The sequence below is a fragment of the Loxodonta africana genome, chromosome 10 (assembly GCF_030014295.1).
Source record: "Loxodonta africana isolate mLoxAfr1 chromosome 10, mLoxAfr1.hap2, whole genome shotgun sequence".
In the NCBI taxonomy this organism is placed as follows: Eukaryota; Metazoa; Chordata; class Mammalia; order Proboscidea; family Elephantidae; genus Loxodonta; species Loxodonta africana.
Genome location: NC_087351.1, coordinates 73,295,878 through 73,322,386, shown reverse-complemented (window position 1 = coordinate 73,322,386; position 26,509 = coordinate 73,295,878). Strand labels below are relative to the sequence as shown.

The following is a 26,509-nucleotide window of genomic DNA, read 5'->3' as shown; positions in this document are numbered from 1 at the left end:
CCAAGGCTGTTAATCTTGAAGTCTTTCTCTTGCAAAGTAACTGATAAGTTCTAGCCACTGACCTTTGGGTGAGCAGCCGAGTGCTTAACCAGTGAGCCACCAGGGATCCTGACTGAACCCCTACTCACAACGAAGTCTTCATCACAATCACCTTCATTGCTGCACATGCAGCTTTTAAATAACTGAAAAGGCTTCGAGGCGTTTCTTGCACTAAAGCAAGGCTAAATAAGAACTGTATGCACCTGTTCCAACTTAGGAATGGATCTTGTTCATAACCTGGGGACTGCCAGTAACCGCATTAAAAAAAAAAAAAAAATCCTCTATCCCACACAATCTTTAAGGTCCCTTCAGCTTTAAGGAGCCAGCAATCTGGATCTGGTGAAAATAGGTCAGAGAGGCAAGCCTTCTAGAAGTAACTGGCACTTCTAGAAGAAACACACAAAAATCACCCAAGCAAAGATCAGCAAGGCCAGTACTTCTATCAGTGAGGACGTGCTAGTGACATTCTGCCTGTCTCACCCACAAGCAAACCTGTTGAATATGGGCCCAGTGCCGCCTCCAGCCATATTTGCAGCTGTTTGATCATCCTACGCCTTGGCAACTGGCTCCACGAGACTGAAAAGAACAGGTCTGTTCACAGAGCAACCATCCAGCCCTCCCTATGGGCCTGCCTTGTGGCTCTTTTTCTCTCAAGCAAGTTACTTACAAACATTTAGCGCTTCAACAAATCACACATGCACGCGCACACACACACACAAAAGGATTAAATGTGTCATTAAAATCTCTGCTTGCAGCATGCTATTTTCATGGGAACACCTGGAGCACAACCTGCCTCCATTTGCATCATGGGACTCTTCTGTACTGATGTGGCTATGAATGCCAGTCACCATCTAACCCAACTTCCAACCCTACCTCCTACAGGCTCTGAGGAGCTAGGTCTCTCATACTTATTTCCCCTTCTTACACATACATCCAGTTTCTTGAAGCAGCAACCCTAGCAGCAGAAGTGGATGACAGCAAAGTTCTTGGAGCTGGGGGAACTTCCAGAGATCACTGAGTTTATCACTGGCCTGAAACAAGCTCTCCACTTCTTTTCCAGGTACATCAGAAAGTTCCTTCTCCCCAAATGATATGCTTCATGGTATTCCAAAGATATAATAATCATCATCACCGGAAAGCAAGAGGAGATGAATGGAAATCTCACCATTGAAGAAGTCACCATCAAAAGAGCCACCAACACAAAGTACAGGCCTTATGCTACATAAAGGCAATGGGATTCCGGGGTTTGGGATATACATTTAAGAATTAATTGTTGGAATCCTGACTCAAGAAAAAGCTGACGGATCAACCTTTGCTTCCACACAGAGGATGAGAACCTGGAAAATGCCCATTTTAAATAAGCCTGATCAGTTTCCTGGCGCCAAATATAATTCCACCCATTATTATTCTAAGAAAGTTATGGATAAAATTATTTTTAAACTTCTTTCACTCATAATGTATTTTTAACCCAATTCTTATTCTGTCATAAATGTGCTATTATGCAACAAATATTATTTAAAATACTTCTTGATTATAAAAAAAGGCCATGTCTTACTTTTGCACATTAGATATAATTTTTCCGAGATAAAAGTATAAAGAAAACTTTTTTAGTCTGTCCTATCATAACTCCAGAACCAATGAAAATCTCATCAATAAAATTTAAGGCCTTCTTTTCCTTATAGAATCTAGTCCTTTTACCAGTTTGATCAAAGAAATCAATCACAAACATAAGCCTTTTTAATCCAGTCTACTGTCTTATTTTTCAGTGAGCTGGCCACTATTTCTCTAAACAGCCATTTTGGGGAAAGATTTCACACTTGAGTTATAATGATTTGGGACTCATTATTTTCTTAATTGATGTTACATTAAGCTCTTTCCCCAAAGAATACATTAGCCTCCAAGCCATTCCCTCAATTTATCAGCCCACTGTAAATGTCAACCAGTCAACTATATTCCAGACCACACTTTAAGTAACTGTAAAAAAGTAAAGGCAGGAAGTCAGTGTGACAATAGCCAAAAGATGGGAACAACTCAAGCCTCCATCAACAGATGAATGGGTAAATGAAATGTAGTATACATATGGAGTCCTGGGTAGTGCAAACAGTTAATGTGCTTGGCTGCTAATTGAAAGGATGAAGGCTCAATTCCACCTAGAGGCCCCCAGGAAGAAAGGCCTGGTGATCTACTTTCCAAAAAATCAGTGATTGAAAACTCTATGGAGCAAGCTTCTGTTCTGACACACATGTAGTCACCATGAGTCAGGATCAACTCAATCAACAGCAAATGGTAATTTGTATATACATACCCAAACCAAACCAAAACCCCTTGCCGTCGAGTCGATTCTGACTCATAGCAAACCTATAGGGCAGAGTAGAACTGCCTCCATAGAGTTTCCAAGGAGCACCTGGTGGATCTGAACTGCTGACCTTTTGGTTAGCAGCCGTAGCACTTAGCCACTACGCCACCATGGTTTCCTATATACACACAATAGAGTATTAGTCAGCCATAAGAAGGAATGAAGTTATAATATATGCTACAGGGAAAACTTTGAAAGCATTATGCTAAGTGAAACAAGCCAGACACAAAAGCACAAATATTATATGATTCCACTCACATGAATTATAAAGTCTTTACAACTGGACCCATAAGCAACAGCGTGATAAACGGAGAAAATATTGAAATTGTCAAGGATTTCATTTTATTTGGATCCTCAATCAATGTCCATGGAAGCGGCAGTCAAGAAATCAAACAACGTATTGCACTGGGCAAATCTGTTGCAAAATGCAACCACGGGCTCAAACATAGCAACGATTGTGAGGATGGTTCAGGACCAGGCAGCATTTGGTTCTGTTGTACATAGGGTCACTATGAGTCAGAACCGACTTGACAGTGCCTAACAACAACATATGAAGTATCAGAACAGGCAAATTCATAGAAACAGAAAGTAGACGAAGTTACCAGTGGCTATGGGGAGGGAGAAATATGGAGTTATTGCTGAAGGAGTACAGAGTTTCTGGGTAGGGTAATAAAAAAGTTTTGGAAATAGTGATGATGGTTACTCAACATTGTGAACAGAATTAATACCACTAAATTGTACACTCAAAAATGGTTAAAACGGAAATTTTTATGATATATATATTTTACACAATTAGAAAAAAAAAGGAGGTATGCATGAGAAGAATCAGTGAAATGACCTCGTCTGGAACACTATCTGCTGATTGATGGAAAAGCTGAGAGGAACAGAAATACTTCACCCAGAGTTGAAACCTCACAAGCTGTCCTAACAGCAACACTACACACAGCTTCTACATGGCATTGTCAGACGCTAGCTGGGAGGGATGAAAGCTGAACAACCATTCTGGATGCTAGTCTTCAATGGATAATTTAAGACATCTGAATATCAGTTCTCATGTGGTAACCAGTAAACCTGGTTTTAAGACACCCTGGAGGGCCAGAACACCCTGGAAAATTCGCAGCAAGAAATGGAAAGATCTACTGCATTTTCAACAAGGGTTAGAACACCTCCGCCCTGTGGGTTCTGCCGTACAGCCACAACAATGACACTGGCAAAGGGCAGAGTTCCTGTGGAAACACTTACAATGAGATTCTTCTGGTAGAAACAGGTCTCTGAAAAAACAAAGGCTTCATCCCAATAATATGTAGTGAGGCAGCCCAATGGAATGGCACATCGGGGGCAAATTATTCAGAGCTCAGAACCAAGACAATCATTAACTTCACATATATGGGGTAAGTATCTATAATTAAGTAAATGATAATGCCTACAGAGATGGTACTTTCTGGTATTGTCAGATCTCCAACCAGCTGCTTATTGACTAATTCACAGTCAAAGGGTGCTCCTGAAGCCTTCCTGCAGCTAGGAAAAGACAAACCACAATAATCCACAATTATATAAATTAGGTGGATCATACTGTCTGTTAATAAATGAGTTAGCTCCACCTTCACCATCCTTCTGCCTGAATTTAATTACTCGTTTAGGCTTTAAAAGGGCACTCCCTTCACTTGCAAATGAGCTTGGCACTCCTGCTGAGAACACAAAGTTGGATGTCTCAACTATACTCAGGCCCTCCTGTGAGATGGCCCAGGCTGCCACACAGGTAGGTAGTTACACTACGGAAGTACACCACGGGGCCTAGGACCTCCCACGTCCAACCTCTCAGTCACACCAACTTTTACAGCTTCCAAGAATAAGAGGAGAACTCTTTCTCACCCCTCACCTCAAGACATCCAATTCAACCGACATTTATTCTCCATCTACCAAGGGCCATGTGCTGGGAATACGACAGGGGCCAAGACAAAGCCCTTGCTCTGGTGAAGCAAGTTCCTACCAATGGTATGAATCAAGTATTTTTAAAAATCACTTTAGTGCTGTCAGCCCCGTTTAAAATGACCTGCACAGGTAAAATTCCATGGAAAAAAAAATATGAATCTCCAAGGGAGAAAGGAAAAAGGCCATTTGTGCCACCTCAGACCTGGCTAATATTGACTCTCCCTCAAGGCTGAACTTGAGCATCCCTTCCTCCAAGAAGTCCTCCTTGAACCCCTGGGCTCACAATCCCCTAACATTCTGCACACATTTCTGTCCCTGAATTCAACTATTCTACAATGGAACTGCAGGTTTGTGCTGTCTCCCCCAGTACAGGTGAGCTCCTTGAGTTGTGTGCCCCAGAACCTAACAGGGTCTCTGGCCATAGTAGCTGCTCAGTGAATTCTGTGAGCTGAGACATGGAAGTGCATGCTGCTGTGTGCATGTTCAGACCTGTTTGTGGGTGTGTTTGTAGTTATATGGAAAGGAACCGATTTTTCATATCTTCATTCTTGCTATACTTTCCAACGTTATACAATGAGTCCTGCCCAAATTAAAAAAGGGATGCCTACCCCACCATGCCAATATTTACTGAAACTGAAAAGAATTAGATGGCGGAAGCAAGCAAGCCCTATCTGGAGAGGCGAGGAGAGGTGGGAGAGGAGACTGGAAAGGCAGGCAAGGGTCAGACTACTGGGAATCTTCCCAAGAAGCCTGAACTTTAGAGGGGATGGGAAGCCTTTAAAAGACTAAGCAGGAGAGAGGATATAGTTAAATGTTATATAATTCATACATGCAGCTCTGTGGAGGATGGATTTGAACGAGTAAGGCTAGATATGTGGAGATCAGGTCCAAGGCGATTGCAAAAATCCACATACATCATAAGGGCCCAGACAAGTGTGTTGCTGATGGAAAAGACGAAACGGATTCAAGAAGACTTTAGCAAGCAAATTCAGGTGGATGTAGCAATTGATGGATAGACGGAAAGACGTGAGAGACAAAGAAAAATTGATAGAAAACCCCAGGTGACTAAATGATGGTGACACCAGTTCTGACCAGGAAAACAGGAGGAGGCACAGGTTAGAGGAAGATAAGGTATTTAATCGTAGACACATTGACTTGGACATGCCTGAAAGACATCTCAGTAGGTCTGTCCAGCAGGCATATGGGACATGGGACCTTGGACCTGTTCTAGGACTTCTCTAAGCCACAGTTTCCAGGTAGGAAATGCAGATACAACAGTAATGTCTTCCCTCACCAGCTGTTGTTAGGATTAAAGGAGCCCTTTGCCTGCGTCAGTCCTAGAAGCAATAGTCAAGCTGGTAGGGGAGGGCGCAGGGGATGGGAGACAGCTTTGGAAGACTTCAGCACATGGGAATTATGCTTAAGACTATGAAAGTGGTTGAGAACATTCAAAATGAGAAAGACAACAAGAAAAGAACCAAACTCTGGAGAATATCAATATTTATGAAGGTTGAGGGATGGCAAAAAAAGAAGTACAAAAAGAAACTGAGAAAAAAATTATCATAGAAGGCATTGGAGAAATGCAAAACGAGGGGAGCAAAGAGTCTCAAGTAGCAGCCAACAAGAAAAAGGAGGACTGGCATGTTTACAAGGTCATTTCTGGGCTTTCCCAGAGCAGTGAGTGTCTGTGGAGCAGTGCAGGCAGAAGCCAGACTGCAGAGGGATGAGAAGAGAATGGGAAGAGAGGGGAGGACATGTGCAGACGGCACTTCACAGAAGTGGCTAAGAAGGGAAGGGGAGACACTGAGCCCTACCTCAAAAGGGAAGCAAGCAAGGCCAAGAGAGGGCTGGGTGGTTTGTTCTGGGGGAGGGGAGGAAAAAGGGGTGGTGTTGAGTGTTCAGAGGGATTTGGATCTGTTTCTAAAGGGAAGGTGTCAGGAGAAACGAAGAGAAGGAGGGTATAGGGAAGGGAAAGCCTGACCCAAGAGAACACAGAGGGGACCCAAACTGAGCAGGGCTGGACTTAAACAGGAAGTTCTCCTCATCCGGAAGAGTGAATGGCAGCAGGAAAGCAGGACTGCAGAAGGGCATAGGACTGCAGGTGAGAGCTGGAAGCTGGGAATTGAGGAAGTTCACACTTGTCACCTTAAGTTTTCTTTGGAACACTAGTATATTTACCAACAGAGAATAACGTGTTAGGGAAGAAACAAGTTCTTCCTGATTATAACTCTAAATCTTGTCTGAGACCTTCCAAAATAATGACCCAAACAGAACAAAATTAAGGGCGCCTGCTAAGATTATAAGAAGAGGGGTAGGGAGGGATGATTTTATATTACAATACTTCAGATAAAAATAGGTAAATCACATATGGCAAAATTTAATAGTTGCTAAATGTAGCTGATGGATAAATGGATATTCATTACACTATTCTATTTTCCTGTATAGTTCATTTTCTTCATAATAAAAAAATTTTTAAATAGTAAAAAGGGGTCGGCGTTGCATGAGAGGCTTAAGGGAAGTGGTGAGGCTTCATTATTTTCTCAGGTGGTTTCTTCTTTTTATGTAACCTTCATTAAAGCACACTTGTCACTGTGTAATTTATCTCCAAAATATTAACGGAAATCATATCAATAAAAAGGCTCATTCAATGTCTTGACAGGAACGATTTTCAGAATCATTATTTTTCCTGTTTTAAAACAAAATTCTATATATACAAACTCAACAGGTCCAAATTACAGCGGAAGGGGTCAACAATTACCCATCAGAAATTCAGTTCACAGAGAAAAACGTGCAATGAGGTCCTCATGAGGAAACTTCAGGAGCCACCTATTTATTTTGCCAGAACAGGATACTTTAAGGAAAATAACGGAAATCAAGGCTCAAGGTCATAGTTGAACCCTGACCTAGTGTATGCCCATCACTGATGTTCTCTTTACAAAGGGAAGCTGTCATTAATAAATTCCTAACATCTGGTTTACCAGGAAATGGCTTAAATCTCTCATGTTTTGCTGTTTTGAAAATCATCTATCACCTACACCAAAGTTGTTAGCATTTTATCTGGGGAACCTGGGCTCCATTCTTCCTTTCACATACCTTTTATGCTTATTTAATCAAGGGAGTAAAAATCATACTAGCATATTCATTCTCTCTAAACTACTCTGAGGTTGCTCCTAAACTCATAAAATTTTAAAGGAAAAACCTTTTTAGCAAAGGCAGTATAGATGACAGTGTTTGATTCTTGAATTAGACTTAAGACATGAGAACAGTGAGGAAGGTCTCCATTCCACAAATGTGCCCTGAATCCCTGCCATGTGCAGGGCACTTGGCCAGGTGCTGGGTGGAGGCTGAGGGTCTCCAGCATTCACACAAATTGCAGGACTACTGAGTTGAAAGAAGCAAGTCAGTGGCCAAAGTGGGGCAGAAACCCATGAACATATCTCCTCACTCACCCTCAGACATCTGCAACAGCAGCACCCCCGAAGAGTCAATATAACCACAACCCAGGTACAGGATGTGCATGACAAGAAGGCGAGGAGGCCCAGAGGGGAGACTCAAAACAGCACATTCTCCAAATAGCCAAAGAGGTAACAAAGCTTTCTGAACAACCAAAACCAAGGTTCTGCTAAAAACATCAAATGCAAACTCTGCTATGCCTTAAACAGGGAGCAAAAGAAACTTTTGTTCTGAAAAATTAAATACGTACAATTCAGAAAAGCTCTAACTTGAAATCAACTGTAAAAAATCTAGGTCCAGTCAACGGACGTAACTAGAAATAATCACCTTCAAAATGAGTTGCTATTGGTTTCATCCATAAATCCACAAGTTTAAATGATACATGTCTAAAATTGTAGTTTTTCTCCTTGAAAGCATGACAGAGCAATTCACCTTCAACTATGTACTAGTATTAGATAGTCAAAGGAAATATCTTTTGCTGCCAATTGAAAGACACGATTTAACCATCATTTCCCTTAGTTGGATCAATAAAAGAACTCACTTCAGCTTTTCAAAGTGTTCCTTCAGTCCTTTGTAACTGAATATCACAACTTTAATTCTTTCTGGCTTGCTGGTTCACATTAACTCAGCCTTTCTATCTGCCCAGTACAGAATGAGCAAACCAACAGACTCAATTTCAAGATCTTCCATAAACTAACTTTGGCCAACATCATAGCTCTAGTAAGTCCATTTCCATCTTCTCATATTCCTGGCAAGCTCCTTCAAAGTGGCCTTACGTGCAGAATTTACTTCAAATACCTATTACTCCAGGATGAGAAAAACTCTTTCTCTTCTCCCAGTAACTAGAAGTCTACTGATTTATATTCCAGAATCTTAAATGAAAACCAAAAGCAGTAAGAGGGCTGGACTCAAAAATCCTTTATAATTCTAAAATTCATTGTAAATAAATATCTCAGTGTTTTCTAATTACAGGAAATTGTAGTTTGGACCCGTGATTTCATAATTAAGTGCTGAGGGTAAAGTGGTGGTAGTGATGGTGTAATCGATTGTAATTTTCCTATGCACTGGTATGTGTCATGTGCTGTGCTAGACGGTTTACATAAGACCTCACTGTATTCTACATCACCCTGTGAGGTGGTTGTTATGTTATGGATGAGAAAACTGAGGGTTGCAGGAGGTAAATGAGTTCTGCTAATAAGAGAACTAATAGCTGAACCCAAATTTGGCTGACTCCCAACCAACACATTATGATGCACCCATAATTACAGTTGTTGTCCAATAAATACTCCTCAAAGCCTGTTATTTGTGTTATTAGCCCATAATTGTAGATTCTGCACCCTAAAAATGTGACTGAGGCAAATACTAATGTGGTTTTTACATTAAACACAGAACAATGGATGTTGAAGGGAGGGTTGGAAACATTCTGGAAATCAGGGAGATGAAAAATAGGAATTCTCTAAAATTACTCAAAATTATAAAAATTATTCAGAATTTAATCCACAAAATGATCATCGCCAACAAAGTACATGAGTTTTCAGCGGTAAGCAAGAATCAACTGTCTTTAGTTATTCATAATGGCTGAGGTTTTATTTCATTTGTTAGTATATATATTGGACTATGAACTACGATTCATAAATGTAGTTCTGTAAAAACAACTTCGGTGCCCTGTCTATTATATCGCTGCAATACAATAATCCAACCCCCTTAAATTATTGAAACTTTCCATTAATATTTAAGAGTCCGTAGAAGATAAATATAACATTCAGAAATCCAAAAATCTGGAACGAACTTCACAATCTTTAGATCTCTCTGGAAAGCGAAGCACTGAAGGGGATAGAGATCAAGCAGATGCTTCTTGATGTCAACAGCAACGGGTTGAATGGGTTCTTGATGTCACTTGAGGGACACCAACAAGACAATACCCTACCCCATCCTCAGGAAACTTCTACATCGCCAGCCCCATTCTCTAAAATGCAGTCATCTGAGTATCTTTCCTTGGCCAATATGATCATTTTCAGAAGGCCCTTATCAGAATATTAATTTCCTTGGGAGACTAACAGTAACCAAAGCTACCATTTCTTGAGGGCCTATTTTGTGCTGGGCATTTTTTATGTGTTATATCTAATATTCACAATAACTGATGACTAAGGTGAGCCTGACCCAAGCCATGGTCTTATCAATCACTTCATATGCATGTGAAAGCTGGACAATGAAAAAAGACTGAAGAAGAATATTGACTATTCCATGGACTGCCAGAAGAACAAACAAACCCGTCTTAGAAGAAATAAAACTGGAATGCTCTTTAGAGGTGAGGATGGTGAGGCTGCATCTTGCTTACTTCGGACACATCGTCAGGGAATACCAATCGCCAGAAAAGGACACCATGTTTAGTAAAGTACAGGGTCAGCAAAAATGAGGGAACCCCTCAATAAGATGGTTCAAACATATCAAAGATCAGGAGATGGTGCAGGACCGGGCAACGTTTCCTTCTGATGTACATAAGGTCACCAAGAGTCAGAGCTGACTGGACAGCAACAATTAACAGTTAATATTAGCACCATTTTCCAGAGGAGAAAACTAGTAATGCTCAGAAATTAAGGGGCTTGCTCATCGTTCACACTCCTATTAAGTAGCAGAGCTGGAATTCATGCACCTGACTTGCTGATGCCAAGTCTGCCCACTTTCTACCAACTTTTGTTTGCCCCGTCACACGTCAAGCTTGTTCCCACCTTAAGGCATTTGCCTTAGCTGTCCCCTCTGCCTAGGAGCTCTTTCTCCAACCTTCACATGGCTGGTTCCTTCTCATTACTCATATCTCTGTGAGGCCTTCTCTGGCCACTCTAGGTAAAGCAGTCACCTTGTCATCTCTATCACATCACCATCTTCTAACCCTTCACTTAGCACTTAACCATCATTTCCTTATTTATTTGTTTACTTGTTGGTTATCTGCCTCTCTGTGCAAAGGCAGAAGCTATGTGAGAGCCGAGACTCTGGGTATTGTGCTCTCTGCTCCATCTGTAGCACCTAGAATGATGTGTGACACACCAAAAAACCAAACAAACAAAAAAAGAACCAGTTGCTGTGGAATCGATTCGCATGCATGGCAACCCCATGTGTTTCAGAGTAGAACTGTGTTCCATAGGGCTTTCAAGACAGTGACCTTTCAGAAGTGGATTGCTAGGCCTTTCTTCCAAGGATCCTCTGGGCGGGTTCAAACCACCAACCTTTCAGTCAGCAGTCAAGCTCTTGTACCACCCAGGGACTCCTGTCTGACACACCAAATCAAACAAAACCAAACCAAACCAAACCAAACCCATTGCCATCGAGTTGATTCCAACTCATAGCGACCCTACAGGTCAGAGTAGAGCTGCCCTGTAGAGTTTCCAAGGACCACCTTGTGGACTCAAACTGCTGACCTTTTGGCTAGCAGACGTAGCTCTTAACCACTACACCACCAGGGTTTCTGCCTGATACTCAGTAGGCACTTAATAAAGACCTGTGAATGATTGGATGGCTTTCCTGCTGCCTTCACCATACACTGAGCTGAAGTTGTGGAAAGAATCTTGGCCTGAATCCAGAGAGCTAAGATTTCAACTTTTCTTCTAACTAGCTGTGGGGCTGCTCTTGGTTGATCTACATTCAGCTCAATTTCCACCTGCATCAGGTTGCTTTCCAAGGTGTCAGCTAAGAGAGCTGGAACTCAAGAGAAGATCAGAAAATGTTTTTATGTTAGATGGAAAGGCCCAAGCAATAGGAAAACAGAGTTCAAAGGGCAATAGGAATAGACAAGCAAAACTGATCTCATCATTTTGTCCTGGATTCACACGGCAGTTCACCATCATGCCCATTACAGCTCAAAAAGATGGTTAACATTTTAAGAACAGGTGTACAAAATTAATAAATCTTATGCTTAAAAAAAAAAAGTTTATATTAACTAAGATACCAAGCCAAGGTCATTCAAACTGTCCTTGTTTTCTGTGTGTAGGTGTGTGGGTGGGTGTGTTTAAACATTTTATCTACTGCAAACCTCAAAGAAACCCCTTCAAAAATAGAGGCTTTTGAAAATACATAAATAACACAGCCAAATAGGTCTTAAAATGGGTCATCATTTGGTATATTTCACCAGGAGTCAAAAGTAAGTGAGAATGTACCCTTCAAAGCACAACTTTTTCTCTAAAATTTATAGCTCCCTCTTTCTACTAGTTAACTTGTTCCCTATAATTAACTGAAATGAAAATGTCCTCTAATACAGGGGAAAATACTAGAACTTTGCCTGGGGAATTAGGAACTAACAAAAGCATTATTTCTGACACTTGCAGATTGGAAGTTCTTTACCTCAGGCTATGTCTACTACAGTCAGGCTTTATAGGTAAAAGTATGCCCAGAATATCATTAATGTGCACATGCGTGCATCTTTCTAGAGGCAGAATCCATAGCTTTTATCATCACTAAAAGGGTCTAGTGTTCCAAAAAGTTTCAGAAACACTGTTTACATGTAATCTTCTATCAACACTTCCATACTGTAAGGGAACACAGATTTCAGCACAATATAATAAAGCACCTAAGAGGTCCATAGCTTACAAATAAACAAACACATTCTGTTTGGGGAATTATACTAACATATTTTTACTTTTGGGTGTTCTTCCAAAAATAATTTCAGAGCCCAGGACAGACCTAAGAATCAGCAGAATAATTCCCAGGAAATATTCCAGAAGGGAGTAGAATTTGCATTGTCCAGTGGAACCATAACTAGAACCACATAACTCTGATCCTGGAAGGGACCACAGGGCTCAGGGTGCCCAACCCTCTGACGTTACAGATGAGAAAACCAAAATCCAGCATGAGGGCAGAGACCACAGCATTATATTTAAGTGCTCGACTCGATGGCACTGGGTTTTGGCTGGGTTATGAGAAAGACAGGAGTCCCTGAGTGGTACAAATAGTTAATGTGCTTAGGTGCTAACCAAAAGGTTGGAGGTTTGAATCTACTCAGGGGTACCTAGGAAGAAAGACCTGGCAGTCTACTGAAAAATCAACCACTGAAAACCCTATGGAGCACAGTTCTACTCTGATGCACATGGGGTCTCCCTGCGTCAGAACTGACTTGACGGCAACTGGTAAAATGATATGAGAAAAGATACAGAGACAGTGCTGTGCAAGTACAAGGGATAAAAGATGGCTTAGAAATGAAAATACAACTTTGTGGTTTGGATTGAAGTGCCTGGAGAACAGGGGCTAGGTCTATAATCAGTTATACAGGGCCAGGTACAGAACATGTTCACACTGGCCCTACGTGACTTCTTTTATCAATCTAACTATGAGGGGTTCGTATTGACAACAGTTCTATCCTGTAGCAAATTTCTCCTTTTTTTTTTAAACTACAGGCACAAACTAAACATCTTTGGTAACTTTTAAGCATTTTTCTCCTTGTGAGGTCAAAACGTGCCCAGGGAACTTATGTAAAATCAAAGGAACTTTCAGGAAGGCAGCACATAACAAAAGCACTGCTGGTAGGTTCCCTGTTGAGTGGTCTTCCTACTACAAAAGTCCTAGGTGCTTTGACAATCACTCTAATTTACTAGCACTACAGAAACACACCAACGTAATGATCTTGATAAGCATCTCCAGACAGTATCACGATTCGCAACAAATTCTTCAGCGATTCGCAACAAATTCTTCAGCGATTCGCCACAAATTCTTCAGTGATTCGCAACAAATTCTTCAGCGTAGCACTTAAAACACCAAGATAGCCAACACCCTTGGGCTCATCCTTCCAACTAATTAAAATGTCTGTCCTACAAGTGATTTATAGTATTTGTCATCACCCAGGGTGGCGATATAGACTGGTGACTAGAGACACTAAGGAACTGCGAAGCATTAATTACCATGTAGAGAAGCTAGGTTCCAGGAAAAACTTCAACAGTGGAATATTCAGTCTCTCTCTGACACAACATAACAGGGGCATAACTTACAACCATTCCCTAGAACAAGGAGTGCATTAGTGTAAATTAAGAAATATAACTGCAGGACAGCGCAGGCTCTGAATTGAGCATCACTGTACTTTCTTAAGGCCGTTCCTAAGCCAACGAAATAATACCAACATGACTATCAATGCTGTACAAGTCACTTAAGACATGAGCTAAGGCCTCTCCACACCTGAGCAATTTAGATTTAGAACAATTTAATTCTTAGGAGTTACTAACTTTCATTAAGACAAAATTCATTTTGACTGCTTAAAACCAAACCAATTAATCTAAAAGGAAAGAAATGAAGTAACTGCCTAACACATGGAACAGAGGCTTTAGAGACAGAAGGCTTATCAGAGATATTGTAGTGCAAGTCCCTCATTATATAAACCAGGGAATTGAAACCCTGATGGGTAGAGGCTGAGAGGTGGCAAAGTCACAACTTGAACCCAGGTCTCCTGACTCCTATGAGAGCGTGGCACTCAGATATTGCTGGAACTTATACACTGAAACACAAAGAGATTTTTTTTAATTGGATAGTTAATAAAATATCTGTTTTGCAGTGAAAGTTAGCTCCTCATATCTTTACAAGTAGTCTAATTTTCTCTGAAATTCTAGGACACACACACAACATATATGTGTATATATGCATATTATACATTATTTTTTATATTTATGTATATATATTATGCATGCATATTTATGTATGTATGTGTATATGATATATATACATATATATGTATAAGGATCCCTGGTGGGCAGTGGTTAAGGGCTCAGCTGCGAACCAAAACGTCAGTGATTCAAACCCACAAACCATTCCACAGGAGAAAGATGTGGAGTCTGCTTCCGAAAAGATTACAGCCTTGGAAACCATATGCAGCAGTCCTATTCTGTCCTATAGGGTTGCCATGAGTTCAAATTGACTGGACAGCACCTGGTTATACATGTATATGTATATCCACCACACATCTGTTAGTTTGTCATACTGTGGTGGCCTGCATGTCGCTCTGATGCTGGAAGCTATAGCACCAGTATTTCAAATACGAGCAGGGTCGCCCACGGTGGACAGGTTTTAGTGAAGCTTCCAGACTAAAACAGACTAGGAAGGAAGGCCTGGCAACCTACTAACAAAAAATAGCCAATGAAAATCCTATGAATCACAACAGAATATCATCTGATATAGTGCTAGAAAATAATACACAGTGGCCGCAACAATGGACTCAAGCTTATCAATGATAATGAAAGTGGTGTGGGATCATAACATTTTGTTCTGTTGTACATGGATTTCCATGAGTTGGAGCTGACTCGATGGCAACTAACAACAACAACATATGTATATATATTTATGTATATGCATATATTTAGATAAATAAGTATCTAGATAAATTAGTAAATACATGTCTAAGTAAAGTAGATACATATGTAGATATTCAATGGGATGGTTGTGTGTGTAACACATCATGTCAGCCAGGACCATAGTAATTCTTTGGCAGGAACCTTGGTTCCCACATTTAAAAAAAAAAAGGCTCGAGCCAGAGCAGGCATCACAAACTCAAAAACCTCCAGAAGCAAGCAGGAGATGAGTAAAGAGGGCAGGTGTAAGTAATAGGGAGTGGTGAGGGTCTGTGGCAAATGGAAGCACTCTACCACTAAATGCCTTCAGAGTCAACACTAAAAATATCTTTGCCAAGCGGCTCTTCCACAGGCTATCCACGGGCCTAAGAGCTATGAGATTTTTTTGTTGCTATTGTTCTGAACTAGATGATCCTCCTGCTTCAAAATCTTATGATTCCTTTATGATTGGCACAAAGCTTAAAATATTTGATGCTATGAATAGGGTGCTATTATTTTTGCCTTTGGGAGTCAAAAGTTCTTTCAGGTCATGTGTTCATAAGCATCATAACTTAGTTCCTTCCTAAACTTTCCAAAGATGGAAACATTTCTATGGATCAGGAACTGTTACCTTTCACAGGGGCATCTGTCATGTCAGTCTGGAAAAACATTATCAGGCCAGAAGTTCCTTTTCTTCTTTTGAGGAATGATTTTTCACAGCCATTTAACCGAAGCAGGCCTGTGGATATCTATGCTGGGGCTTTAATAATCAGCTCTGTGTTTCTCCTCCAGGAAGATGTCCCTGACCTTCCCCAACGTGGTGTTTATCAGCATCTTAGCACTTACTAAAAAACCAGCTACTGTTGACTCTGACTTATGGCGACCCCACATGTGTCGGAGTAGAACTGTGCTCCACAGGGCTTTCAATGGCTGATTTTTCAGAAGCAGATCACCAGGCCTTTCTTTCAAGGCACCTCTGGGTAGATTCAAACCCCTAACCTCTCGATTTGTAGCCGAGTACATTAACCATTTATACCGCCCAGAGGCTCCTAGCACTGGAATTTCCTATTTTGTTTTTCAATCTATCGCCCTATTGGAACCACAAGGCCTTTGAAGGAATGTGCCATGCCTGTCCCATCTATTTGACTCTCCAGGGTCAAGCACAGTGCCTGGCATATACTGGGTACTGAATGGTAGATGAACGCTCACCTAAGGTTTGCCATTTCATATAGACACATGAGATAGCCTGTTCGAGTAGCTACCCCAGAAGCAAAGGAGATGAATCCAAGTTAACCATCCAGATGATTACACCTTGAACTCCCTCTAACCAATGTCACACACTTCCATGAGAGGCAAATCCATCCATTCATACGTCAATTCATTCAGGATGGGAGTGAGGGTGGCTGATGGAGACCTCAGGATGCTGAGGGAACACTAAAAATTTGGACTAAACCCAGACTTCGCATGTCTGGGAAGTTTTCTGAAAAAGTGATGTCTAAACTGATAAGGAGGAGTTAGCAAGGTGAAGGGTCGTCTTTCAGGAATTGAAAGAAGTTCACTGTGACTTGCCCATAGGTGCGCTCAAGAGAAAATTAAGGATCAGATCGCATAGAACATTCTAAACCATTTTAAAGACTTTGGGCTTAATCCTAAAAACACTCAGGAGCCACTGAAAAGTTTTAAGTAAAGGAATGATTATCAGCTTGGCAACTAGGATCATTTTGGATATAATGACAAGAGTAGAGAAGATTGGTCAGGGACTATATTTCCAACTCAAGTATCATTTTATCATATTATAATAAAACAGAGCTAAACGGTTAACCCAAAGGATACCTGATCCAGTCAATTTTTTTTAGAAAAGAGAAAGAAAAGACTACAGAAGATTCAGGACACCTCTCTTATTCTAAGTAAATGCAATCCACCTCATGAAACAATAGTGCACTTTTACCATTACCACTAACCTCCATTCTAAATACCTGCTGGATACTAAACCTGAGTTAAGAGTTGCATAAGGTAAAATGATTCACGCTCTGCCCACCAGCTTCATTAGCTCCGTAAGGTTGAAGTACAATCTTTAAATGCTTATTTCTTGTTACGGCCCAGAACAGGGTTGCTGTGAGTTGGCATTGACTCAACAGCCACGGTTTTGTTTTGGCCCAGAATTTAACTTGTTAGGCTCTCAGATGACTAGTGAAAAAGTTACAACATATGACTCATCTAAAAATTGTACTCTTAAAATGAAGCAAAAGCAAGAAATTTTCTCTGCGCAAGGTTTTCAATCCATTCCCGTACCCAAAAATCTAGAGTAATTTGTCAAGTACATATTGGTATGTCGTTGATTGATTTAAAAGAGGAACACTGCAATTATGACCACTTCCCCATTATTCACATTTCTTTTTGAAAGATAAATAAGATATTTAAGGAAACGTATTCCCAAAGTACTTATACTTGACTTGCCCTGAAAATCACATTAAAAAATTAATTGATGCAGCAAATATTGAGGACCTATTATGTGCCAGACACTGTTCAAGGTGCTGGGGCTAGCACAGTGAGCAAGAGAGGTATAGTCCCTGCTCTCAAGGTATTTAGATTCTAAGAGGATGGTTCAATAAATAAATCAATTAACAAAATGGTCTCAGAGAGTGATGAGTGCAATAAAGACTATAAAACAGGGTGACAAGATAACAACCAAGACAGGAAAATGTTCTCTGCGGGGGACACATTTGAGCCACAGCCTATATGATGAGAAGCAGCCAACCTCACTGCAGCAAATTCTTAGAACGAAACTGAAGACACCACACACGTACATTACAAATTCCTGTACACTGAATCTGGTAAGCCTCTCGCAAGATTCTAAAATACATTGTTCCCCTAAACACCGTAGGTTTGTCAGTCAGAGTTAGACCCTCCTTACCAACTGGCTCAGAAAAAAAAAAAATCGGTTATAACAATAAATTACTGCACTATGAAGTACAAAAGAGAATGAATCACTAGATAAGAATCTGGAAAAATTTTGGTGCTATAAATTCATGGATCTGGGAGTCAAGAGAGAAGACAGACTGCGACTGCCAGCGGTAACTCGGCTCTGACTGCAGAACAGGTACCTCACAGAGAAGTTAGGAGAAGGCAGCACTCCTGTGCTGCAGGGAACAGAATGTCTTCAGGAGGGCTGAACCAGGAAAACAGCCTGGGGTCCCGCCAAGCAGGTCCTTCCTTCCTGAGGGGCTGCCAAGGTCTTTCCATGACGCAGCCTCCAGCCTCCCCCAGGTCCCCACAGTCGGCATTATGCACTACATGCCAGTCCCTGTGTGGAAAGTTATTAAATCAAGAAACAAACGCATGCAAGAAGGAAACAGGATTTTAACTTAGGCAAATCTTCAGTTTTCATAAGTACACAAAGTGATGTAAAATAAACAAGCTCTAGAAGGAGCAGAAAAAACTGACCATGATAATTTAAAAAATGAGACTGTGTCCCAAAGTCACAAACTGTATTTAATGAATTTGTTTTATTCTGGTGCTTTTTTAAGCTCCTACTCTGATAAATATTTTCTACACCAAAGAGACATTGCAGTTTTCAAGAGTCAGACTTAGCTCAAATCCAATTCTATCACTTACTAGCATCTTATTTAAGCATTTTCTTTGGTAAAACAGGAATTAAAAAAAAATCCTCATTAGTTGTTTTTTTTTTTTTCCCCTACAGATTTATGGAGGCATTATGTGCCATACAATAAACTGCAGATATTTAAAGTGAACTATTTGATGAGTTTTGACGTATGTATATAACTGTGAAACCATCGCCACAGTCAAAATAATGAAACTATCCGCCTCCCTCAAGAGTTTCTTTGTGCCTCCTTTATAATTCATTCCCCCCTCCACTCTGCCCCTTCATTCCCAGGCAACCACTGATGTGTTTTCTGTCACAATAAATTAGTTTGCATTTTCTAGAATTTTATATAGATGTAATCACACAGTATGTACTCTTTTTGCCTGGTTTCTTTCACTCAGCATAATTATTTTGAGATCCATCCATGTAGTTCCATGTATCAATAGTACATCTTTTTTTATTGCTGGGTAGTATTCCATGGCAGGGATACAGCACAATTTGTTCAAACAGTCATTGTGTTAACTGACATTTGAGTTGTTTCCAGTTTGGGGGCTATTACAAATAAAGCTGCTGTAAACATTCATGCATAAGTCTTTGTAGACAACACTGTTCATTTCTCTTGGTACTTAAGTGTGGCTGGGTCATTTGGTAGGTATACGTTCAACTTTTTAAGAAACTGCCAAACTATTCTCCAATGAACGTGATTGTGCCATTTTCCCAAGAGCAGGGTATGAAGAGTCCAGTCGCTCCACTTCCTCACCAACACTTGGTATAAACCAAAACCAAACCCATTGCCGTGGAGTCAATTCCGACTCATAGTGACCCTGTAGGACAGAGTAGAACTGCCCCATACGGTTTCCAAGGAGCACCTGGTAGATTCGAACTGCCACCCTTTTGGTTAGCAGCTGTAGCTCTTAACCACTATGCTACCAGAGTTTCCATCTTTTCAGCCTTTCTAGTGGGTGCATATTTGTATCTCATTTTGGTCTTAATTTGCATTTACTTAGTGACTAATAATTATGAACATCTTTGAATGTGCTGTTTTGTCATGAAGTTGTCTGTACAACTTTTTGGCCCATTTATAAATTGAGTTATTTGTCTCATTATTATTGAGTTATAAGGGTTCTTGTATATTTTATGTTACTAGTTCATTATCTGATTTATATAAGTATTTTTTCCTAGTCTGTGCCTTGTGTTTTCATTTTCTTGACTGTCTTCTGTAAAATAGTTTTAAATTGTGATAAAGTCCCATTTATTGCTTTTTTTTCTTTTATAGTTGGCGCTTTTTGTGTTCTATCTGAAAACCCTTTTTGAACACAAGATCATTAAGATTTTCTTCTATGTTTTCTTATAGGATTTTCACAATTAAACTCTTACCTTTAGGCCTATGATTCATTTTGAATTAATTTTTGTTCATGATGGGAGATAAGGGTCAAGGTTTATACTTCTCCATATGGCTATCCAATTGTTCAAGCACCATTTGTTGAAAAGATTATCTTTGCTCCACTGAATTACCTTGGTATCTTTTGTCAAAATCAATTGACCATACACGTTGGATCTATTTCTAGATTCTTTACTCCAATACCACACTACATTGATTATTGCAGCTTTCTAATAAGTCTTAAAATCAAGTAGCGTAAGTCTTCCAACTTGTTCTTTTTCAAAATTATATTTAGACTAGTCTAGGTCCTCTGCATTTCCATATAAATTTTAGGATCAATCTGTCAATTTCTACAACAAAGTCTGCTGAAATTTTGACTAGGATTTCATTAAATCTCTTGAACAGTTTCGGAATAAATGAGATCTTAACAATATTGAATCTTTCCATCCATGAACACAGTATCTCTCTCCATTTATTTAGATCATTAATTTATTTCAGCAACGTTTTGCCATTTTCAGTGAATAAGTCTTGTACATCTTTACGAAATTTTTTCCTAATGATTTCATATTTTGATGCTATTATAAACAGTATTTTCCTATTTCAGTTTTCAGTTGTTCACTGCTAATATAGAAATACAACTGATTTTCGTATACTGAATTGGATCTTGGAAACCCTGGTGGCTTAGTGGTTAAGTGCTACAGCTGCTAACTAAAAAGTCAGCAGTTCAAATCCACCAGGCGCTCTTTGGAAACTCTACGGGGCAGTTCCACTCTGTCCTACAGGGTCGCTATGAGTCGGAATCGACTCGAGGGCAATGAGTTTGGTTTGGTTTTTATTGAGATGATCAGAGAGATCTACTTTTTTAGTCTGTTAATATGAAGAATTACACTGATAGATTTTTAAATCAACCTTTCAGTCCTGGTTATAAACCCCATTTGGGCATGATGTGCTATCCTTTTGATATATTACTGGATTTGATTTGCTAAAATTTAAGAATTTTTGTATCTATGATCATGAGGGATATTGATCTGTAGTTTTCTTTCTTTGTAATGTCTTCATCTGGTTTTGGTATCAGAGTAATGCCAACCTCATAGAATTGGTTAGGACATGTTCTCTTTTCTTCTATTTGCTGAAAGAGTTTGTGTAGAATTGGTATTATTTCTTCCTTAAGTGCGTGATAGAATTCACCAGTAAAGCACCCAAAATCTTGAGTTTGGTTATGGAAGGTTTTCAACTACAAATTCAGTTACTTTAGTAAATGTAGGGCTATTCAAGTTATATATTTCTTCTTGAGCAAGCTTTGGTAGTTTGTATCTTTCAAGGAATTTGTTCGTTTCATCTAAATTGTAGCATTTACTAGCATAAAATTATTCATATTACCTATTGTCCTTTTAATGTTTATAGGATCTGTAGTAATGTGCCCTCTCTCATTCCTAATATTCATAATTTGCATCTTTTTTTCTTCCCCCTTGATCATTCTGCCTTGAAGTTTATCATTTTTTTTTTCCCAAAGAACCAGGTTTTGGTTTCATTAATTTCCTCTATTGCTTTCTGTTTTCTATTTCACTGATTTCTATCTTTACAATTTTCTTCCTTCTGCTTATGCTGGGTTCAATTTGCCTTTCTTTTTTAGTTTGGTGGAAACTTTGGTCTTTGATTTGAGATCTTGTTCTAACTTAAGTGCTGAATGCTATGAGTATCTATTTAGGAACTTTAGCTTTATCGCACAACTTCATTGGATTGTATGCAGATTAAATGAAATAACATACATACAGTGAGTAAATGAATATTAAAGTATCTGCTCCATGTCCTGCACTGTGCTTGGTACCATGAATATACTGAATAAAATAGATCTAACACTTTCTCTCATCAAGTTTAGCGGAAATATCAACAAGACTGGTACTAAAATTAATGGTAACAATTATCTTCTTGATACTTAAAAAATATGTTAAGCCAGAAAGTATAACAACTTTTTATGCTTTACTCTAATGATGAAAGTATCTTCTGCTTTTGTCTCTTCTCATCAACTAGCAAAAACTAAGTCACTAGGTGTTTCAAAGGTCAGCAATGTGTAGTTCCAATTGCAACACACACAAAAAATATTGTGAGGTAAATACTATTACTCCATGTCTGTCTAAATAAACTATACATTTGAATTCAATATACCAAAGATAAATATCTTCGAAGTATTTCTGTAACTCTAAACTTCAAAAGCACCTTTAGATCTATAAAAGTGCTAATTTAAAAAACAAGCACTGCATATATTTTCAGTCTCCAGATGGTTTTCTTAACAAAAAGGAAAAAAAAAATCTCTCTATTCTACCTACCTGATCATCACAGTTCAAAATATCCAGAACTTTACTAAAAAAAAAAAAAAAAAAACTTACAAGAAAGAAAAAACTCTGCTTCCTAATTGAACATACCAAAACCAAACCCGATGTGTTGAGTCCATTCCAACTTATAGCGACCCTATAGAACCGAGTAGAATGGCCCCACAGGGTTTCCAAGGAGCAACTGGTGGATTCGAATCGAACTGTGACCTTTTTGGTTAGCAGCAGAGCTCCTAACCACTGCACCCCAAGGCTTCTAATTGAATAAAAATACATACAAATCATTGCTTCCAAAGTCATTCAAATGCTAACCTTATCCTACCAAACACTCATGTTTTCCAGAACACTACGTATAATTAATTAATTCACACAATTGTAGATATAGTCATTTACTTTAACCTCTGTTCATCCAGTGGGACAATAAGTAGTTCTGCACACCTCCACCTAGTCAGGTAGCCTGGATCCTATCACCCTGGGAGCCAAATAGTACTGATATGGCGATTCCACAGCCAGAGATTCCTATCCAGAGTCTTTAAAAGTGGAGATTTTTAAAAGCTTCCCAGGTGATTCAAATGTGCAGACTAGGGGTGAAAAGGACCAGTCTTAGTTCTGTCAGGACATGCTTCTCATGGCCACAGGACAATCTGCATCACTATGCTTCAGAACGAGGACTTTGAATCAGTTCATTCTGGTTCAAACCCCTGCTGAAAATTTGCATTTCCACCCCAGATATACTGAATCAGAATCTACAGTTTAATAAGATGCACAGGTGATTCTTAAGTATAATAAATTTTGAAACCCACTGCTCTACTAGTGGTTCTCAGAATTGGCCCCTAACCAACAGTAGTAGCATCGCCTGGGAGCCTGTTAAAAACCAAAAAAACCAATGCTGTCAAGTCGATTCCAACTCATAGCGACCCTGTAGGACAGAGTAGAGCTGCCCCATAGAGTTTCCAAGGAGCGCCTGGCAGATTCAAACTGCTGACCTAATGGTTAGCAGCCGTTGCGCTTAACCACTATGACACCAGGGTTTCCACCTGGGAGCCTGTTAGAAATGCAAATTCTCAGCAGGGCTTTGAACCAGAACAAACCAGGTTCAAAGCCCTGTTCAGAACACACTTCCTCAAGAGCATTACCCAGGCTACCTCCTAATCAGACATGAATTCAGTAATTCCACTGCAATTCCTATGTTCACCTCTATTTCATATCCTTAGGTTCACGGGATAAAATGTAAGTCCCTGGCTGTATATTTAGCTGTTCCTCTCCAGACCGCTTCTAAATTCCACAAAGTAAGTTAGTCTGAAGGGGAATTAGCTCCATACAATTTGATGATAACGGTTAAACAAGCATTACAGTAGGCTTCTTTACTTCTACTCAAAAGAAGAGGATAGCTCCACAAGCCATCTGTAATCTTAGAGCACTTATAATAAAATTATCAATATTCCAAAGTATAACAAATAAATGAGCCTTCGTCATTATCCATCTGATCCCACCACTTGTTAATTTCAAACAGGTTTGCAATGCTGATTTACATACTGAGTTGGAAATTGACTTCAGAACTTGAACCATTAAACTCTTGAGAGTCTTCAAACAGCTTACTTCATCTTATCAAACTAATTATAGTTATCATTTCATCATCTAAAAGTAGGAATGATAACACCTGCGTCATACCGTACGAAGCTAAAGCATCTCAACACTGTGTAGAGTACTCTAGAAATTTTAATCTATTTACAGCAGAAATGTTGCCTCATGGGAACTAGTGAAAAGCAGAGGCACGTGGGAAGTTGACGGGTAGCTACATGTCAATACATAAGAACAGCAGCCGGTGATGGGGTTTGCGGGGGAGAGGAGCAGTCCACAAAGTCACTCCTTTCATAGTGCGGGACTCACAGCTCTCATATTGTGACTAAACTGAAGTTACTTGTAAGCATATGTAAACCTCATCTCCTCGTAAAACTGCTAAATAAGAAAACCTTGCCAACGTGCAGACCTAGGCACTCCGATCCTTGCCAGTGTAACTTTTGTACCTTTGGGATGTAATGGATGTGCATGCCGGGACACGTGTGCACGTCTGCGTGGCTGAACCAACTCGTATCCATAAACATTATGAATAATACTCGCGAGAATGTATGGCTTTCTCCTAAGAAGCGCTTGAAGCACTTTACCCAAATCAAGGCACTTTCATATCACATCTTCCTTGCCTTTCCTGCGTATTACCCGCGTGCTGAGAGTTCGGGTTCCTCACCCAAAGTCTAGTAGGACATGAGTGACAGCTCCGGTTCCTTGTCCGGTTTCCCGTTAGTGCGAGCTACCCCGAAAGGGAACCGTGTCCAGGCCGGCTTCCTAATGACACACCTGCACCCGCACACACCCACCGCGGCCGCGTCACCGATGCCACGGCCACCTGGGCGAGGACCAAAGTCTGGAGGGAATTCCCACCTTCGCTGAGCTCAGGAAGGCGCTGGGAAAGCGGTACCCGGGCGAGTTTTGAAAAGTGGAGAGAACTAGAGGGTGCCGAGTGGGCAGAAAGGTGAGGGTCACGGCTACTCACCCAGCCCTCGAAGGTGTCTGAGGTGCCGGCCGTACGCAGCAGCTCCTGGAATTGCAGGGTGCAGTTAGCCACGAAGTGGTCGTAACCCAGGGGTGTCTCGTGAAAGACAGCAAGTTCGAGGTGGCCGCCGTCGGTAACATTAGCGCAGAATTCCTCGTTGTACGTGGGTTTGTTGGTCTTCTGCTTGGTGCTGGTTTGGCCCACGCGCACCTGGTCCACGCTCACCGTCAGGTAGGGGTCCAGCAGTTGGTAGCCCTTCTTGAAGATTGAGTGGCGCAGAGACCAGCGGGTGGGCTGCAGCCCCACAGCCTCGCCGATGCGGACCCTCAAGTAGCCATTGAACTTCATGGTGCTGGACGACATGCCGGCGCCGCTGCCCCGGCCCCGGGGGATGGGGGTCGAGCTGGCTCGCGGCAGGACAGCGAGGAGCCCCGGCTCAGGCCAGCCCTCGCGGTAGTCGCAGGAGTGGAGGCAGCTCCGGGGAAAAGCAGCGCCCAAGACCCCCTCGACCCGCCATTCTGCCGCCTCCCCGGGACCTTTCCCTCCCCTCCTTCCCCCCCTCCCTCCCGAGGTGGAAAGGAGGGGAGCCCTGCTCCGAGCCCTCGGAGGGCAGGAGCAGCCCAACTGTCCCTCTCGAGCGCGAGGCGCTTCCCGGGGGCTCGCGCGGGACTCGCCCCTTCTCCGGGGACTATAAGCTTCTCTCCCTGGAGAGCCGGAGCGACCCGTCCGGTTAGCTCCAGCCCCAAGCGTCTCTTGCCCCCGCCTCCTCCTGCTTCTCCTTCTGCCCCCGCCTCCGCGAGCTCACGCTCTCCCCCCTTCGGCGAGCTTCAAACCAGGAAGCAGCTGCCGCTGCATCCCCAGCGGGAGCCTCGCGCTGCCGGACTCCAAGTTCACAGAAACCCTGCGCCAGCTCCCGCGTCTTCCGGACCTTGTGGGCGTGGCGCCAGCCCGTGGCCCAGCCCTGCGGTCGGTGCCAGGGAGCACGCCGCCGGGGAGCCCCGCGTCTACTCGCCTGCACCACCCTTCGCGCCCTCCCTGCTGCGCCGGGTCTCAGGGTGTGCTGCGGTTAGAGGCTCCCCAAGGTTCAGGCCAAAACGTGGAAGGGATTGTGGCCCAACCCGAGCAAACACCTGAGGCATGGAAGACAGGTCCGGGGAGGGCTGGAAGGCGGAGAGGATGCGGAGGAGGAGCAAGAGCAGGGAACGCGCGCATCGAGGAGTTGCCCGCGCCCTCTCTCCCTCTTTCGGCAGTGGGTTGGCGACCCTGTTGGACCATACGGGAGAGGCCCCGGCCGGAGGCCTGTGCAGAGCAGGGAGGTTCCTTTTCCTAATCTTTACGGTGATGGCTCATCCCGGGTTCAGCTCGGGCCATCCTGTTTGTGGGCCTTTCCTGTTGTTGTTAGGTGCCATGGAGTCGGTTCTGACTCATTGCGACCCTATCTATGTACTACAGATTGAAATGCTGCCCCGTCCTGCGCCATCCTCACAATCATTGCTATGTTTGAGCCCATTGTTGCAGCCACTGTGTCAGTCCATCTCATTGAGGGTCTTCCTCTTTTTAGCTGA

General features: G+C 41.5%; 1 protein-coding gene across 1 annotated transcript in view; it reads right to left on the bottom strand.

Moving 5' to 3' along the window:
* The window catches only part of PRKCH (protein kinase C eta), a 277,251-nt gene extending 251,559 nt beyond the window's left edge, over positions 1–25,692 (bottom strand). Inside the window, exon 1 of the mRNA XM_064292561.1 lies at positions 24,945–25,692. Within this exon, the coding sequence (XP_064148631.1) occupies positions 24,945–25,307 (363 nt within the window). The 5' untranslated portion in view covers positions 25,308–25,692. The remainder of the gene's footprint in view (positions 1–24,944) is intronic.
* Positions 25,693–26,509: the final 817 nt, after the last annotated feature.